Source organism: Pongo abelii, chromosome 14 (assembly GCF_028885655.2).
Source record: "Pongo abelii isolate AG06213 chromosome 14, NHGRI_mPonAbe1-v2.0_pri, whole genome shotgun sequence".
Lineage (NCBI taxonomy): Eukaryota > Metazoa > Chordata > Mammalia > Primates > Hominidae > Pongo > Pongo abelii.
Genome location: NC_071999.2, coordinates 34,438,273 through 34,455,066, shown reverse-complemented (window position 1 = coordinate 34,455,066; position 16,794 = coordinate 34,438,273). Strand labels below are relative to the sequence as shown.

Genomic DNA, 16,794 nt, shown 5'->3' with positions numbered 1-16,794 from the left:
GCAGGGTGGGTGTCATGGGCTCCTCTGTGATGGCGTCTTCTCTGTGGAAGGAGAGTGCTTTGGAGCCTATGGGAGATGCCACTGGGGTAGGGAGCTTCCACATGAGATAGATCACCAGGGGTGGGTGCAGCCTGTAGGGCCAGCCAAGTCCCACGCCTCTGGGCGTCTCGCCCCAGGGGCTGGAGGGGAGGATCTCATTTCCTCCCTCTCAGCATCTGAGTCATAGTGCTGATAGCCAGGAAAGTGGCCCTGGCCATTGCCCCTCAGGACCATGTCCCTACAGAGTTTGCATGTTACGGGCAGATGGCTGCTACCTCATCTCCCAGGGCCCTCGAGGGGTGCTTGTCCTCCAGGAAATACTTTGCGGCCCATTTTCTGCTGGCATCAGGGTGGGTCCTCATTCTCTGCAAATCCAGCCTGTTAGACAGACGTCTCCTAGAGCCTTTCTGAGAAAAAGCTGCTCACAGCTCACTGTGGCCACTTCCTCCAGGCCTGGTGAAGGCAGAGGGGTGCCTCTTCCCAGCATCCCTGTCAAAGTCTCTGTGTTCAGGAGCCTGAGCTCCTTTCCTGGGCTCTGGGTGGCTGAGTCCTTGCTTTAAGGCCTGTTTTCCTGTGTCAGCCACACAAGGTGGCCCCAATTACCTGGGGCCATCTGGCCACAGTCCCTGGGCAGGTGGTTAGAAGCATAGGTCCTGGACCCACCCTGGAGTCCTGCGTGCAGGAACAGGCTGTGGACTCCTGTGTGAAGTCCATTCCTGGGGCTCAGTGTCTCCTGCAGTCTGATGCTCAGTTATGTGGAGAAAACGGGCAGTGGGACTGTCCAGGCTGAGAGCCTGGAGACCTCCAGCACCTGTGGGAAACCCCATCTCCATAGTGCACATTCCCGATACTCTCGTGGCCTCAGGGGACATCAGGGGGTTAAGCTGAAGGACCCGGTGGCTTCTGGTGGCCCTGGGCCAGCTGCTCTGTCTGCTCAGGAAACACCGCAGCATAAGGCCATCCAGAGGAATGTAGGGCTTTGCCAGATGTCGAAGCAGACAGTGGCCTTTGTGTGGCAGCTGCTCCAGATGTGGAAAGGTCACAAGGGCCGCTGGCTGCAGGCTCATGCCAGGCAGGGGCAGGCCGCCTGAGAGGGTTTGCTGTGGGACCACCCTGGGCTCTGAGCCCTGCCTGCGGTGGTGCAACCGGCGCTCTGTTCATGCCCGTCTCCGCTGTCGGCCCACAGGTTTCATCATCTACTTTGGCTACGGCCTGTGGCACAGCGAGGAGGCGTCCCTGGATGCCGACCAAGCAAGGACTCCTGACGGCAACTTGGACCAGTGCAAGTGACGCACAGCCCCGCCCCCCGGAGGTGGCAGCAGCCCCGAGGGACGCCCCCAGAGGACCGGGAGGCACCCCACCCTCCCCACCAGTGCAACAGAAACCACCTGCATCCACACCCTCACTGCAGCCGAAGGTGCAATTACTTGACCTGAAGCCCCAGCCCACCCTTGGCTCTGCAGCCGGTTCTCCAGGCCCTGGTCACCTCCAGACAGCTGCCTGGCCGGGGCCACTAGGCTGCGGCTGGCCACTGTGTCTCCTCACTTCTCTGAACAAAGCAGTTCCTCCCCTACCAGCTCAGCCCAAGCTGCCGCAGCCTCAGGCTGAATGGAGGTCACCTTCTCTCCTTATCTTGGGAACCAGGCCTTCCTCCTGGGGACTGTTCTGGGATTGAAATTGTGCATACTCCAAACTTTCGCAGCCATCTTCCCGCTCAGCCCCAGACACCCAGCAATCAAGCCAGATGAGTACCACAAAACAGTGTGTCCCCAGCAGCTCCCCACCCCAGAGCCAAACGACAGTAGTGCACTTAAAAAGGAAAATCAGGCCTGTTGTCCTCCTGTTGCATTCAGATGGGTCATTAGGGCCAGACCTTGCCTGCCCCTTGGCTTCTCAGGGCTTTGCTCTGACACCATGACAGCTGCCCAGGGCTGGGCAGCGGGGCCGAGGGCAGCTGGCTCCTCTGAAATGAGGAAGAAGGGATCACTCCCATTAGGGCCTGCTTTGCTTATGCATGTGTGTGCACATGTATGTAAACCAGGGACCTTCTTCAGCTCATGGCCTCCAGGCCTGGGCCAGTTCTTGCTGCTCCTGCCGTCTCCTCCGACTGGCTGTGTCCTGAGTAACTGGAACATGAGACTGTATCTGCAGGACTGGCCCCATGGTGGCCGAGTTAGACGTCTGTTTCCTGTGAGTCACCACCGTTCACTCAGTCTTGCCCTCCCATGCTTTGGAGCCAGTTTGGTGGCTCCTGTAAGGTTCTCAAGGCTGGTGGCAGCTCAGTCTGGGGTCAGGACATGTCGGGGTCATGCTTTTCTGGCCCTGAGATGAGCTGTCTGGCCTCTCTGTGACATGATGAAATTGAAATCAATCCACAGTCCATGAAATTGTGACACTCCACCAGATTAAGTTAGGGCATAACATTAACTTGGAAATGGCCACGTCATCACCCCTGCGGCTGTCCTATTGCTGAGATGCGTGGGTCGCGGGGGAGGTGATTTCCAGGCATATTGCTGTCCCTTTTGTGTATCTGTCATTCGGATGCTTCGGACCCCACGCCTCTGCAAGTGGGAGAGACCCGAGCATCCTCCCCACCCCCATAGCTCCAGTGCACTCCACCCCCACCTGTCTTGCCTGGGTCGGGGCCTGCGGCCAGCACCATTTCACACACAGTCCTTGTAGATAGAAGCCAGAGGAAACCTGAACGTGAGTGGAGCGTTCCACTGAGTCTACTTCAGGAGACAGAAGGCTCGTGCTGATGGGGGAGGGAGAGGGACGTGGGCATTTTGGACACCAGGGGAAATGGAAATGCTGCTTTCAAAACTTAGTTTCCTTTCCATTTCTTCCTAGTCTGGCCTTTGACACAAATCTGGTAGACAGAAGCCTGATAAATTGAGGGCACTTGTGTCCTCCCTGTGCCCCAGAAGGTTCTCAGCGAGAAGGGCAAGAATTTGTGAATACGCCAGCGGAGGGCGGGTGGACGGCCATGGGCTGGGCCTCTGTATCAGGCCTGCCACCTTGCTGGGAGCTTTATTCTGATCTCATTTTGAATGTTCCAGAGGGAGCATCATAAGAGCCCAGAGCTCCGGTTTCCAAAGAGTGGTATTGACATTTATGGAGATTGGTGTTGTAACATATTTTGATAAATACTAACTTATTTTGTTGGGGTTTTGGTTGTCTCTTGTCTTAGGACCTGGTAGTTATTTGCTTGATTTTTTTTTTCCGTTATTTTCTACATAGGCAAAGAGAACTCGAGGGATAGACAGTCTTCAAGAAAAGTGAAGTGGTGGGAGAGAATTGCTTTTTTTTTTTTTTTATTTTCTCTATTCTTTCTGGCTGAAATTTCCGTGCAAGACAGCACCCAATAGACTATTTAGAGTTGACATTTGACATTTCGGTGGGCGCCATGGATCATTTTGTAGATTGAGAAGGTGTGTCTCCCCTGCTCTGAGTCTCATCATGAGAGTGTGCTGACAGCTGGGAGTCTGTGGCCTTCCTCACACAGAGGCCTTAAAGCTGGACACAGAAGCACGCCTAGGCTGGGCAGGGATGGGATCCCCCCGTGCCCCCTCCTTAGAGGATGGGCTTCCTAGTTAGGAAAGGACACGTGGGGGTGCCTTGCGTAATAGTTCACTGGTCACCGTGCTTTTATGAGTAGTGTTTTTGTGCAGTTGCCAGGGGTTTTCTCTCTGTGTGCCAGGGGAGTGATTTAAGCAATGGTGTCTGGAGTAAGCCTCACAATTTTAATAGACTTTTTTCTTATCATATCCCTCATTTCTTTCCCTGAAATAAAAATACACACAAGCAAAAAAAAAAAAAGATAGTTTCACATCTCTTAGTTCCCTTGCCCAAACAAGAATATTCTTAGTTCCGCTGGCCAGGATTTTCCTACATAGTCAGAACTTACACATTACTAGAGGCACACCCACCAAGGAGTATTGGGTCTACTTTTATCTGTGCACCAGCCACAAATAAATACCCGCATTGGAAAGACCCATTTGTGATGGATAAACATCCCTTCCTGTCTCCCACAACCCCTATGACTGCCCTGCATGGGTTCATGACCTCTGAAGGCCCAAATTCATGAAGCAGCAAACCCAGCAGATCTCCACCCCCCTGCCTCAGGACCTCTGCTGAAGAGGGGGATGAAGTGGGTCTCCAGGGAGGCAGCGGGGGCCTTGTTGGCAGCTGGCTCAGGAGCCGGCTTACAGGAGAGCAGCTCTGCAGTTGGGAGGGGCACCATCCGGAGGAGACCAGGCCTCTACACACCCCCCACTCTACTTATCATCCTTGCTCACACCCCTTGGCCAAGGCTTTGTGCATCGGGATTTATTTTTCTAAATGAAGAGGTCAGAGTGATAGATGCATTTTCCCCAGGCTGTCTCAGAAAGGTCGCTAAATGTATACTGTTGTCAGAATTGCTGAGATCTCCCCCCACTTTTGGTTTTTGCAGCAGCAAAAACTCTTTCCACTGCGACTTCTTTTCTCTCTGTCAGGCAACCAGCCACCTGGTCCCTTGTGCTGACGCTAGCACAGTGGCCAGGATCCGACACGAGTCCAGGGGTGACCGCAGCATGGTGGGGGCAGCGGGCTTCTCCACCTACCCCAGCCACCAAGGCCCTGACGCACTGCCTCCTGCACCTTCAGCACATCCGTGTGTACAGCTGGAAGGGTACATGGTCTGCCCACCTTTGTCCAGACGGGTGGAAACGCTGATGATACCGGCTCCTCCCTGCCGTGCCCCTGCCAAGGAGCAGGCATTGTGAACTGGCTGGTGTTTGCAGTCCCACGTGGTATGGCCTCCAGCCCAACCCACGGTGGAGACTGGAGACAGGGCAATGAGTCCTGGTGGGGGGCACGTGGACACGCCCCATAGGGGCCCCACCCAGACTTACAGGCAAGGTCCTGGGCACTGCGCGACGCAGGACTCAATGCTAAAGCAAGCCTGCCTGGCTCTGTGCCAGGGCCCCTCTTCTGATTCACACATCCCATTTTTACACAGACCCTTCCTTCTTAATAAAGGCTGACAGTTCTGTTGGCAGCCAAGAACCCACACGATGAAGACAGGGAGTGAGGGGCCTTCGTGCCCAACTCCAGCACAGCTGCGTTACGGGGTGTGTGAGAGGCATGTTCGTGTCTGTGCTCTGGTGGTTTCGTGAGACAGTTCCGAGGATGGGGAGATTGCCGGGTGGTGGGGACCTGAGGCTTGTGTGTGGAACTGAGGCAGAGTTCGCCTGCAGACGGATCTGGATATACGTTATGTAGAATTGTTACGTGTAATTTAAAATACATCGTCATGAGAAGATTATATGTAAGGCTCTGAAGGGAGGGGGAGATGTACATTCTGCCAGGCTCCTGTGGACCTTATCCAAGTCATGAAATTGATCACTGTTGATCCAGCGGTGCAAGAAGCTACACTCCATGTGTCCTCACGCTTATGACTCCTAATGGATTTTTAAGGCAAAAAATGTCAGCCGACTCCATCTTCACCCCTCGATTCCTCGAGTCCAGCCTGTCTGTGCCAGTGCTTCACTGAGCCACAATGCTCTCGCCATCGGGACCCGGCTGGGCCTGGAGTCTCGGGGCACAGTTACCATGGAGCCCTCCTGGGTCATTCTACAAATGTGCTGAGTGCCAGCTGAAACCCACAGGAGATGGAGTACCTTGGTCAAGCTTAAAGAGAAGATTTTTCTCAGGGTATTTATTAGTGTGTCCAGCAGGGTCAGGAAGCAGGATGGAAAGATGCATTCAGACTGTTAATTTATTAACAAGGCAAATGATTTTGTGTTTCTTGATGACAGACTATTAAGTTTGGGACTTATTTTCCCATTTGAGAAGTTATAATATATATTTAAGATAAGTTTCCTGCTTAAGTTGTGCCTTTCAGCTTCAACGAGTTTAAGGAGCACTAAGGGTAATGATACCAATGAGGGTTGGTTTATTATTAAACCTGAATAGCTGTGGTTTCTCCAGTGAATATTTTCTTCTACTGAACATGGAGCCATTATTAAGAGTTGTGTGTTTTTTATTATGTACATTTGTATATTTTTTTGCTTGTTTGATGTTCTATTTTTCTAATAGTTTTCTCATAGTTTCTTAAAGTTGTGATACTAGATTTAGTTTCCGATGCTAACTGCAAATCAGGTTGGTCTCTGCTGGGTCTCTCCTGCTTTTATTTTACTTTAAGGACAAGTGTAGTTTTCGTCCACCACCTTTCAAAAAATGTGAAACTGCCCTGCCTCCCCTTTTTGCTAACAACACTGTGTACATTGACAACTTCCTACCATACTTTATGTTGTAAAATCAAACTATTTTGTGGTACATTATCTCATGCTTCTGCAAATTCTAATAAATTCTATGGCTTCCATGTGCATGGTGTGATCTCAAGAATTCTAGCAGGTCTCTCCTAGGACCCAGGCCTGGCAGTGCCCCATGGAGAGTTCCAGATCCCGCTCTGCTCCCCCACAGCCCGTAACTTTAGTCCTATCTTCTCACTTTCTTGTAGCCATTTGGGGAAAATCCTTATTCCAACAATTTGAGCCTCAACCAGAGAATCCCTTGAGCCCCCATTTTGGATCTCTGATACTGTCTGCAATTTGGCTTTAGGGTCACAGAGGTCTTCCTTCCAACCAAGCCATAGGGGTAAAGCAGCTCAGAGGCTGCCGGTTGTCAGGCATTTGCTGAAGGACTTAGTCTCCGGCAACAAAACGCCCTCGCCCGTTGCCGCCCCAGCCTGTGCTGGCCTGCACACACACTATCCTGTTAGAGGGAGCAGAGTGCATGCAGGGCGGAGGGGCTGTGGGGGAGTGTAGCTATCCTGGTAATTGTTACTATCTCACTCCCTCAACTCCCTTGAGAAAGGATCCATTTTTTTGCACTAGAGGCAAATTCAGTCAAGTGGGCCTTAATTCCCAGACAGTAAAAGGCAGTGATTCACAGCGGCTATACCAGAAGATCTGCTGCCCAGAAGATAAGGTTTGACCTTTGAGTTTTGTCAGCTGATGGATGGTGCTGAAAGCAGACACCCAGGAGCTGTGCGGAGGGGAAGGCAGGCGAGCTGCTCTCCGGGCCCCAGCGTGCCTATGATCTGGAATATGTGATGAGCATCTGCACCTGAAAGCATCATGCACATTTCGTGTTCCTTGGCCACACTGAGAGCCAGACCACAGAGCTTGCGCGGTGGGTAAGCAAGATGTGCAGCGTGCCCCTGGGACACAGGTTGGGAGTGGTCTCTGGCCTGGCCCAGTGTAGTTACTGCGGGAGGTTCTGCTGATGCAGAACCTGATTCACAAAAGGGGCCAGCTTTGCAAAGCAGCCCAGAGAGCTTGATAGGTTTCAGAATTGGGAAATAAGCACGGGGCATGCCTTGTTCCTGGATTTTTGTATGTGTCCTATAGGAAGGCGACCTCTGGTCCCTAAGGGTGACTTTGAGCCAAGTGCAAGGTGGACCTCAGTTCCTGCAGCGCCACACTGCCACCTAGTGGCTACTTCTTGGTGCCGCACAGGCAGCTTGAAAAGGCTGTGCCAAGTCTTTGAGCAGTCTCTTCAAAAACCCTGACCAGTGGCTCCTCAAGGTCCCGTGGGGCGATGCCAGGCTGGAGGCTTGAGGGGCACCACCTGGAGAAAGTTTTCCCTTGCACAGTTTGGTTATGAAGCACCTCTGGTCATTAAAAAACTGCCCCCAAATGGCATTCGCAGCAACAAGGAAGCCTGTGGAGCCATGGCCTGGGGTGCTGGCCTGACTTCCAACTTCAGCCCAGCCCTTACACCACACAGACCTGGGCAGGGTCTGAGGCTGCAGCAGGGAGGGCTGGAACCAACTACAGATAATCCCATCAGCCCCGGTTCAAAGGGAACACCAGTTTTACCAAATTAAGCCTGTCCACTCAGCCATAAATACAGCCATTTAAAAAACACAATGTGAGGAAAAGTCTTCAGGAATGAAACAAGCAGTATGTTTGCTGTTGAGGGGAACAGCTTTTTGGCTCCTGGTGTGGCTGAGCACTTAATCCCAGTGGATTTGAGACTGCATGGGGAAGAAAAAGCTGTGCTGGGTGGGACTTCGCCATGGATGCTTTTAAATTCTCCTTAAAACAACGCACCTGATGAGTGCCAGATGGTTCAGAACCGCTGTTCCCACGGTGCAGGAGGAGGGACGAAGCCCAGTGCCTGCCGTGTGAATTTGGCAGTGCAGTCATGTGAGAAGCCGCTATGCACAGCCAGCAGCTGCGTGGCAGGTGCTCTCTTCGTGTCTGTGGTGTGAGTGCCTTAGAGGGAGGAGGCATGGGCACCCAGGAGGTCTGTACACATACAAGGGACAGGGCCATCTGAGCTCGGAGCTGCAGGGCATCCCGACCCTGCCTGGCGCTGGCACTGGGAAAAACTTCCCGACTTAGTGAGCGAGGAAGATTGGACTGCATCATCATGCTGCGGTGAGAGTGACCCAAGCCTGGCCCTCAGAAACACCAGATGTCTGTCTTGGTTTTATTTTATGAGATTTGGGGCAAGAGGTTTGAGAGATGCAGACTGGCTAACAAAAACGTATTTAGCAAATTTAATTTAAGTGAATTAACATGCTCTGTCTTAAGCACCAGAATGGCTTACCAGCCTTCAGGATTGTGGGGGTGTGTGTGTGTGTGTGTGTGTGTGTGTGTATTTAAGCGTTTGACAGACTCTCAGGTGGGCAGGATCCTCCTCACCGCTTGGTGGTCATGGATGAGGTGACAGGGTGCAATCCCAGAGTCATTGCTCGAAGCATACACACTGATGCAGCAATGGCTTTGAGAACATCCTTCAACTCCAATCACAGGTGGGAAGCTGTCCAACCATTTGGTTTCCACCTGTGCTTAACTCCATAACTCCCTTCTTGCTAGGGGGATGCAAGTCTCCCACGAAGGGAGAGCCAGGCTCTCAGGGCTCCTTGGCACAGAGGAAGTCAGTGAGTGAGGTGACTTCTAGAGTCTCCTCTGCCTACTGCAAATGAGCTGGTGAAGGGGACACCATTCTCCATGGATGGTGGAAAGCTGGCTCTAATCTCACCTCCTGCTCGTGCTGGTGGCTGCCACCCATTTGCTCCTTTGTTACGTGGAGGGCTGCCACCTGCCTTGTTTACCGCATAAGGTAGGGTAAGGACAATGGGAGGGGGTCATTATGAAAGTGAAGGGTGCTCAGGACACCCCAAAAGAAACAAACAGGTTAGGACACGTGGCCAGATAGATTATTAATAACTAGATTGCCATTGATACACTAGGATGACCCAGAGGTGGCCCTGGGGTGTTCCCTGTGAGGTCCGGAAGTGAATTGTGTGTCTACAAAGGGTCTGTTGTTCACTACTTGTTCAGGAGGGACTTGCTGATCTCCCTAAAATAGCTGCCACTCCCACAAACCCTGCAAAACCACCACAGGGAACCTGCGAACCCAGCTGTCTCCACTGTGACGGTGCCAGACACCTGTGGGACACTCTGAGGTCGAGCTGGCTAAACCGGCTGCAGCCCAAACTGAAGGCCATCGGGATGGGGGGAGCAAGCACTTTCAGGTGGAAATGAGTGAATGACCTTTTATGTCCTCCTTCCAGCCAACTCCAGCGCACCCGGCCTTGCAGAGCAGAGGCACTGAGCTCCCACGTCCAGGGGAGGGGCTGCTCAAGACTCCAGGCTGGAGGGGTGGGCGTAGGGACCTGGGACCTGCTGAGTCAGGGGAGAGGGGGTCTCTAGACTTCTCTCACGGACCATCACCCAACCCCGGCACACACAGAAAAGGGGTCCAGCCTGCAAATGCCACCCCCCTTGCCTCCCTGCCTGGGATCCCCAGCCTGAGAGGGATAGGTCTCCAGTTACATCAAGTAGATATCGCAGGAAGTCCCTCAAGTTTATTTTAATAGGCTTTAGAGTTAAACACAAATATGCAACACAAACTGTAGGGTCAGGAAAAGGGATGTTGTGACCCCATTCATTCAACTAATCACGGCCAGAGCTGCCCCCACCCCCATCCATTCTGACATCCAGCCAGAACCTTGTCCCAGCATGTGGTGGGCAGGGGCGGCGGTGGGGGCAGGCCGCCCATGCATCTCCCAAATGCCATGAAGAGACAGGTGGTATCTGGTGGGTCTGTCTGAGGCAGGTGCGGAGGCTGCAGCATCCGAACGTGGAAACATCGCTCCAGCCTGGAAGGGGACAGAGGCAGACGCCACGTGGAGAGAAATCCAAATTCTGATGGTGTGGGGGGTGGAAGAATCGAGAAGGAGGCACAGCAGCTGCCGCCCCATGTGTTTCGGGAGCGGTGATGGCTCAGATGAGGAGCCATACATGATGGGTGTCCGTAACAAAAGAAAAAAAAAAACCACGAAGCCAGGGCCACGTGGAAATTAGCTCAAGTACCCAAGGTCAGGGCGGGTTAGGGCAAAGCTCTCACCGAAGTCCACCTAATGAGGAATTACTTAGTGCTAACAATGCTACAACTCTGACCACAGCAGCCTAATACATTGTACCACGTTCTAGCATCACACGGAAGTCAGTATTGCTGTGTAACTGCGTTTAGCAGGTGCGGCTATGTAAGCGGTTCCTAATTCGGACAGCTAAGCTGTAACTGAATTTGTGTTCGCAGGTTGTGCCTGCTACTGGAATAAATACTTGTGTATTTAGTCAATGTGGCATGATCTACTCTAATGGAATGCCCAACTCAATATCACAGTATCATGCAGAGCCACTAAAGCAAAGAGAAATGGTGGTGTTTCCATGTGGATTTACTGTGTACATCCCCAGAAGGAGCAAGACCCTTGGAGGTTGGCTGGAGATGCACCTGAGGCCCGGAAGCCCAGCTTGGACTCATGCTAGGGCCAGGGACCATGTCTGCCTTCATGTTGGCCACACGTGTGCCGAGTAGGTATGCCCTGGACAAGCCGACCCCGTCCGCAGGCTGTTTCTTCCCCGTTCCATGGCTCCGGCCCCTGCAGGACCCCCTCATGGTTCTTCTTGCCTTGGGCATACTCAAAGACAGGCCTGTGCTCTGGACAATTCTGGGGGGTCTCAGGGAGAAAGCGCAGGGTCTTTGTCGCATACAGGAAACAAGGGCATCATTATCATCACCATATCTGTTAAAACTACTTCTTCCTTTTGTGTATCATGCTCCTAATCTTCCATACCACTATATGAGTACTGTTCATATCCTAATTCTACTGTTTTAGAGACAGATGCCAGTCCAGGAGCTGGTGCCCCCTGGCTGGCTGTTTCACTGGGCTCCTCTGTTTGGGAGAACCTTCTGGGTCTAAGATGGGAGCACGGTCAGCAGTAGCGTTGCCTGATCATCCAGCAGGAAGTGGAAGTGGGTTTCTGGGTGGTCATGTGATGATCTAGCACAGCTCAGAACTGGTCCCCCAGAACAGAAATGGTGTTTTTTTCTGGAAGCCCCTGCTAGAACCCCTCAGCCATCTCAATGTGCAGTGAAGGGGTTGAGTTGTAGAACCAAACTGAAGGGGGGCTGCTATGAAATGGGGGCCTGAGGGTCCTATTTCAACGAGTTGATCATTTACAGCATCGCATCAGAGTGAACCACATGGAAAGCTGGAGTGATGTTCCCCCTCTGTGCCTGGTCAAAATACAGACCTTGGCAGCAATTTCCTTCATGAGGATGGAGCGTGAATGGGCACAGTCATCTGCAAGGTCATCCTCACTCTTACTCAAAGGTCATGCTCTGCCATGTTTTCCGGAGGGTGCAACAATAGCTTAATGACCGAGTCTGAGATGCCATTTAGGAAAAAAGCAAAACTTGTGTTTACAAGACTATTAGAGGTGAGTCACTGTCATGAGTAACATCTGCAAAACTGCTAAACCCCCGTAGGGTTTCCCACTGCTCTCCCTTATCTGCTCATGACAGGAGTATCAATAATTAAAACTTGCGAATGGAATAATAGTGATCTCACATCATGTTGTCTAAGAAGCTGATTGTTCCAAAGGCAGTTACCGTTCACAAATAGCTGGTGTTCGTGTTAAAGAGAGTACCACTTGGTGGTGAGTTGAAAGGCGCTTCTTCTCTGTATCTTTTTTTTTTCCTTTTTCTATTTTGGGTAGAAATATTCCTGGGAAGCTAGATAGAAATGCATTTTCATTTCCCAATAATTCTTAGGCACAAGTTAGAAAACTGCTGACCTTCACTAAAATATGTCAGCACTTCATGTTATAAAAAATGAAATTCAGAACCGCAGCATGTGTATATACGTATATCTAAATATACACACATATCGGTGCAGTACACAATGATTATTCAATGTATATTGAAAACTGAGCTTTTTGTAACTAACCTGAAATTCTGCAGTGAAAGTTCATTGCTCAAGAACAACTGCAAGTGTCTTTCTTTTGGCTCTAACTATGGTAAAACGTTTGCACATCAGACTTTACCATTTACACGTTCTTAAGTGCCAACATCAGGGCAGTCTTACACGGGGATCAGAGGAGGACGCGCCTAGTATGCATTCGCAGCTACTGAGCATGCGCACAGGGCCAGCTCCGGCGGCACCGGGTCAGTGCTCCCTCAGGGTGGAGACCGGAGGACGAGAAGCCGGAGCTCCCGCAGGCCGTGTAGTGGCGTCATCTGGGTGTTGTGCTGACTCTGGCCGGAGAGGAGGGCCCCGAGGAGGAGCCGCGGTAAACGGGAGATGTGGGCGAGAGTTTAATCGGACTGGTCGGGTCCCCAGTTTGGAGCTTCCAAAGCAGCTCTTCATTGGTTCGGCTCAATCTCTTCTTCTCCTGGGTTTCCTTCTCAACATATTCCTGGAGGTTAGCATTTTCCTCCGACAGCTGTCTGCATGGGCACAATGACAAATAAGTAGCAATCATGCTAGTGGACACTGAACCTGAGGTCAGGACAATGGTGTGGGGAAAAGGGAGGAGGCCATGATGCCCGCAGGGAGAACAGGGACCAGGGTGACCCAGTGACCAAGAACTTTGGTTGAATCATGATTTCCATTTGGCCCAATGACACATCTGTTCCCAGAGCCTCTCTGGTCAATACCCATCATCTCACAGCCCCTCTGCCCGGTCAGGGGAGGCACTGGCTGTCCACTGGACAGAGCAAAGGCCAGCGACTGAAAAGAGGGAAGTGGAGAGCTGGAGTGGGTATGCTGCCCGGAGGCTCCGAAAGGAGAGACAGCCGTGCAGCTGGCAATTGACAATGACAACAGCACAAGAGCAGCGACAAGCCGCGGGCCTTCCTGAGACTGCCAGGAAGCTGGGAGTGCCTTCTCCTGGCCTCCCTGCCCCAGGCTTGTGCCTCCACGACAGCAGGTGTCCTCCCCTGCTGGAAATGCTGATCTAGGGGTCTGTGTCTGCCTGCTAGACTGGGAGCTCTGGAGGACAGAGGCCAAGGCTCTGCATGCTGAACTCCCAGCATCCAGTTGGTGCTAGGCACATAACAGATGCTCAGTTAATGTTTGCCGATAAAGGCTGGTGGGTGAAAAAATCAATCCGAGTTGCTTGCTTTGTTGCATTTTTGAAGAATGACAGCACCTTTGAGGAACTGACAGGAATAAGTACCTATGCATTTTAAAGCTGGACAGACTGAGGTCCAGAAAAATCACCTCTGTTGGATAAAGTCTGCACTTGCTCTGCTGACAAGGGCACCTTTGCAGCTTCCGGAGAAATGGGAGCCTGCTGCCCCCAGCACAGCCTTTCCTATGTGCCTCTGAGGTGAGAACAAAATGCCTGTACTAGGGACTTAGTTATGGGGGGCAATGGCTGTGTGTCCATTCATGCATGTGTGCAAGAGCGTATGTATGTGAGAGGATGCACATGTGAGAATAAGCATGTACATGTGAAGATAAGCGTGCACGTGAGTGTGCAAACATGAGGGCATGTGAATAGGTGTGAGGGATTGTATGAGTGAGTGTGTGCATAAGTGTATGAGAGTGAGTGTGCATGAGTGGCAGTATGCAAGTGTGTGTGTAAGTGAGCATGCAGTGCCTGTGTGAGTGCATGTGAGTGTATGCATATGCACGAGTTATGTGTGCAAGGGTAACACACCATGGGTGAGCGCTGAGGAGCCTAGATGAGCTGAGTGGGCAAAGGTTCCGGCCTGGGTCTTACTGATACGGCTCAGCCCTCATGGAAGAGCAGCTGATGAAGCCAAAACCCTGCTTTATCCCCACATTGTGCTGTGTGAGGGAAGAGCCTGAACACCCTTCCTTGAAAGCTGGGGCGCCTCAGAGCAGCGCCCCACAGGGACAGGCAAGACCTGGATGGAAATTGTGAATTTCTGGAAGTTGGGGTATCAGCCAGTGGTGGCTCTCTTTTTAGCCTGGGAACACCCAGCTGGCCCTCCTCTCCTAATCTCTTCCAAAAATAAACCCCTTCCCCTCCCAGTGCTGCAGGAGGACCCTGCTGCACACTTTTGCTGATTTCACTCATTTCTCCCAAGGTGGGACCCGTTGATATGTGGCCAGGAATAGGCAAGATGGCCACAGGGGTGTGTTCTTGTTCTTCAGGTCTTGGGGGAAACAGCAAGAGACTGTGGGGAAAGACTCACAGGCCAGAGTGAGGGAAACTGGATGTTGCAACAAAAAGAAGCTCAAGAGGAAAGTCACTTTGTAGGTGACACCCAGCCCACCTACCTGGTGACAACTGTGTTTTGGTCAATCCTTGCTTTGAGGTCTTCGTTCTGCTGTTGGAGAACCTGGATCTTTTCTTCTAGGATAATGTTCTTTTCTGCCTACAAAGGAAACAGTGTTTAAGAGGTTCTAGCAAGGCCATAAAATAGGGAGTAAACCGGTGCCCTCAGCTCTGGGCATTGGAGGATTATCAAGAACAGCATTTTGCAAACATCAGTTCACAATGCTTTAGTGGGTTGTAAAATCAGGCCAGAGGAATGTGACGAGCATTTCTTCTTTAAATGAAACAGAACAGAAAATGCCCATGTGCACCGTAGGTAGCAAATTTCAGATATTTTTATTTTATATATATTATGTGTGAATGTGTGTGTGTGTGTGTGTGTGTTTCCGATGTAAAATGTATTTCTTATAGTGAGTGTCCCCAGGCCCTTGCCATTGTCAGAGATAAGCCATGAATAGCACTAGGACCTCGTTTGACTACTGGGTCTCATGGTTCTTCCCAAAGGGTCAACCACACTGTAGCAGCATCCTTGGCTAGCCGTGCGTGCATGACATGACATTCTGAATCAATGGAGGGAGGAAATCTAAGTAATGTAAGCACGCTTTTTCCTTTTGAGGCTACGGGCAGCCAGGAATGCAAAGCCCAAGGAATGTAAAGCTGGATACACTATCCCCAAACCCCTCATCCCATGGCTGTTACTCCCCGGCAATTGATGCCTTTCCCTCTGTTAGCGTGTCCTCGAGGGCCTGAGACCTAGCTGAAGTACAGTTTCATTCTAAGACCAATTTAGAAATAAATTATTTTCTGAAAAGAATGTGACAAGTTCACTGTTAATGTGGTTAATCTTTAAAGAAAACTGTCCCTTGTCCATGAACAGGACTTAGGAATCCTAGCCACAGGACTGGCCTCTGTCCCCCCTCTTCAGCAAGGCACCTCACCCAGCCCTCACTTTTGCTCCCAGGAGATGAAGTGATCAAGTAGGTTCTTTTTTGCCTGGAAAGGTTTCTGGGATGAGAAGCCATATGGGCAGGCAGAAAGCCTGGAGCATGGCTAAAATCAGCCAAGTAAACCCAGAGGTTTGCTGGTGACCCAATGCAAATGGCCAAGCCAGGAGGGGGAAGATGGGTGGCTGCTCTCAGAACAGCTGGTCCCCACACTGGCAAGGCTGCAAGGCAGGGTTCAGCTGAGGCAAGCGCTGTCCTGTAGCTCCCCACCAGCCCTAGGCCTGGCCTGAGCTGGGAAGTCCTGGGCTGCTGGAGGGTGCAGAGTGGTCAGCATTGCCCAGAATCTTGGCGACAATCCAGCATCACCTGGTCTGCCCCCATTAACTGCACCCGTGCAGCAAGAGATGTCTGCAAAAAGGGATGCTTCCAGAGAGAGAGGTGACATGGCCACCAAATGCAGTGGGTGGCCCTAGATCAGCCCCTGGCTTGGTTATACAGATGCAAGGGACATTTCACAAATGGGGAACTTTAAAAATGTGATGAGATGATCAGTTCCTGCCTGAGACGGCAAGCTAAGGATATAAAACACTTATACAGTATAATATGTGGGCTGTGTGTGTGGGTGTGTGCCTGTGCGCATGTGCACGCAGATACTGCCTTACAGAGAAAAAGTTCTGGAAAGTATAAGCACTGGTAGGAATATGATGTTATAATCCGCTTATTTTTTGTTTATCTTATTTCATAATTTTCCACAGTACACATATTTACTTTTGATAGTATCAAAAGTTTATTTTTAAAGTAACAATAATAAAGGGAAAAAATAAGAATCTGAGATCCTCGGGCCAATTTCCAGATCAAGATGGGCTGCCCTTAGAAGGAGGCTTCTCCTCCACTCCCTTTGCACACTTTTCTGGGACTCTAGCCCTGGCCGGGGGCTTGTGCCCCAGGCTAGGGGGTGAAATCCTGGGTGTTCTGTGCCCCCTAGGGAGCGCCCTTTGCTAGCTCTGCAGGAGCCACGCTGGCGGGCTGAGGTGGGCGAGTGTGGGTGAGAGCAAGGACTCTGTTCTGGACTGAATGTTTGTGTCCCCCCAAATTCCTATGCTGAAACCTAACCCCCAAAGTGATGGTATTAGGAGGCAGAGAACTGGGGAGGGGATTAGGTCCTGAGGGTGAGCCTCCGTGAATGGGATTAATACCCTTATAAAAAGGGCCCC

The 16,794-nt window shown here is 51.5% G+C and overlaps 2 protein-coding genes and 1 pseudogene across 7 annotated transcripts in view; 2 read left to right on the top strand and 1 right to left on the bottom strand.

Annotated features, from left to right (window-relative positions):
- The window catches only part of SLC7A1 (solute carrier family 7 member 1), an 86,052-nt gene extending 79,646 nt beyond the window's left edge, over positions 1–6,406 (top strand). For both annotated transcript variants that reach the window (XM_024230834.3, XM_024230833.3), the window contains exon 13: positions 1,226–6,406. In XM_024230834.3, coding sequence (XP_024086602.1) covers positions 1,226–1,329 — 104 coding nt within the window. In that variant the 3' untranslated portion in view covers positions 1,330–6,406. The remainder of the gene's footprint in view (positions 1–1,225) is intronic.
- LOC112128570 (uncharacterized) lies at positions 4,123–6,406 on the top strand (annotated as a pseudogene).
- Positions 6,407–12,058: 5,652 nt separating this feature from the next.
- MTUS2 (microtubule associated scaffold protein 2) overlaps positions 12,059–16,794 on the bottom strand; it is a 688,859-nt gene continuing 684,123 nt past the window's right edge. For 4 of the 5 annotated variants that reach the window (XM_024257582.3, XM_054528634.2, XM_054528635.2 and 1 more), the window contains exons 15-16: positions 14,639–14,736; positions 12,059–12,834 (exon numbers count right to left, since the gene is read on the bottom strand). In XM_024257582.3, coding sequence (XP_024113350.2) covers positions 12,621–12,834; positions 14,639–14,736 — 312 coding nt within the window. In that variant the 3' untranslated portion in view covers positions 12,059–12,620. 5 annotated transcript variants of the gene reach the window in all.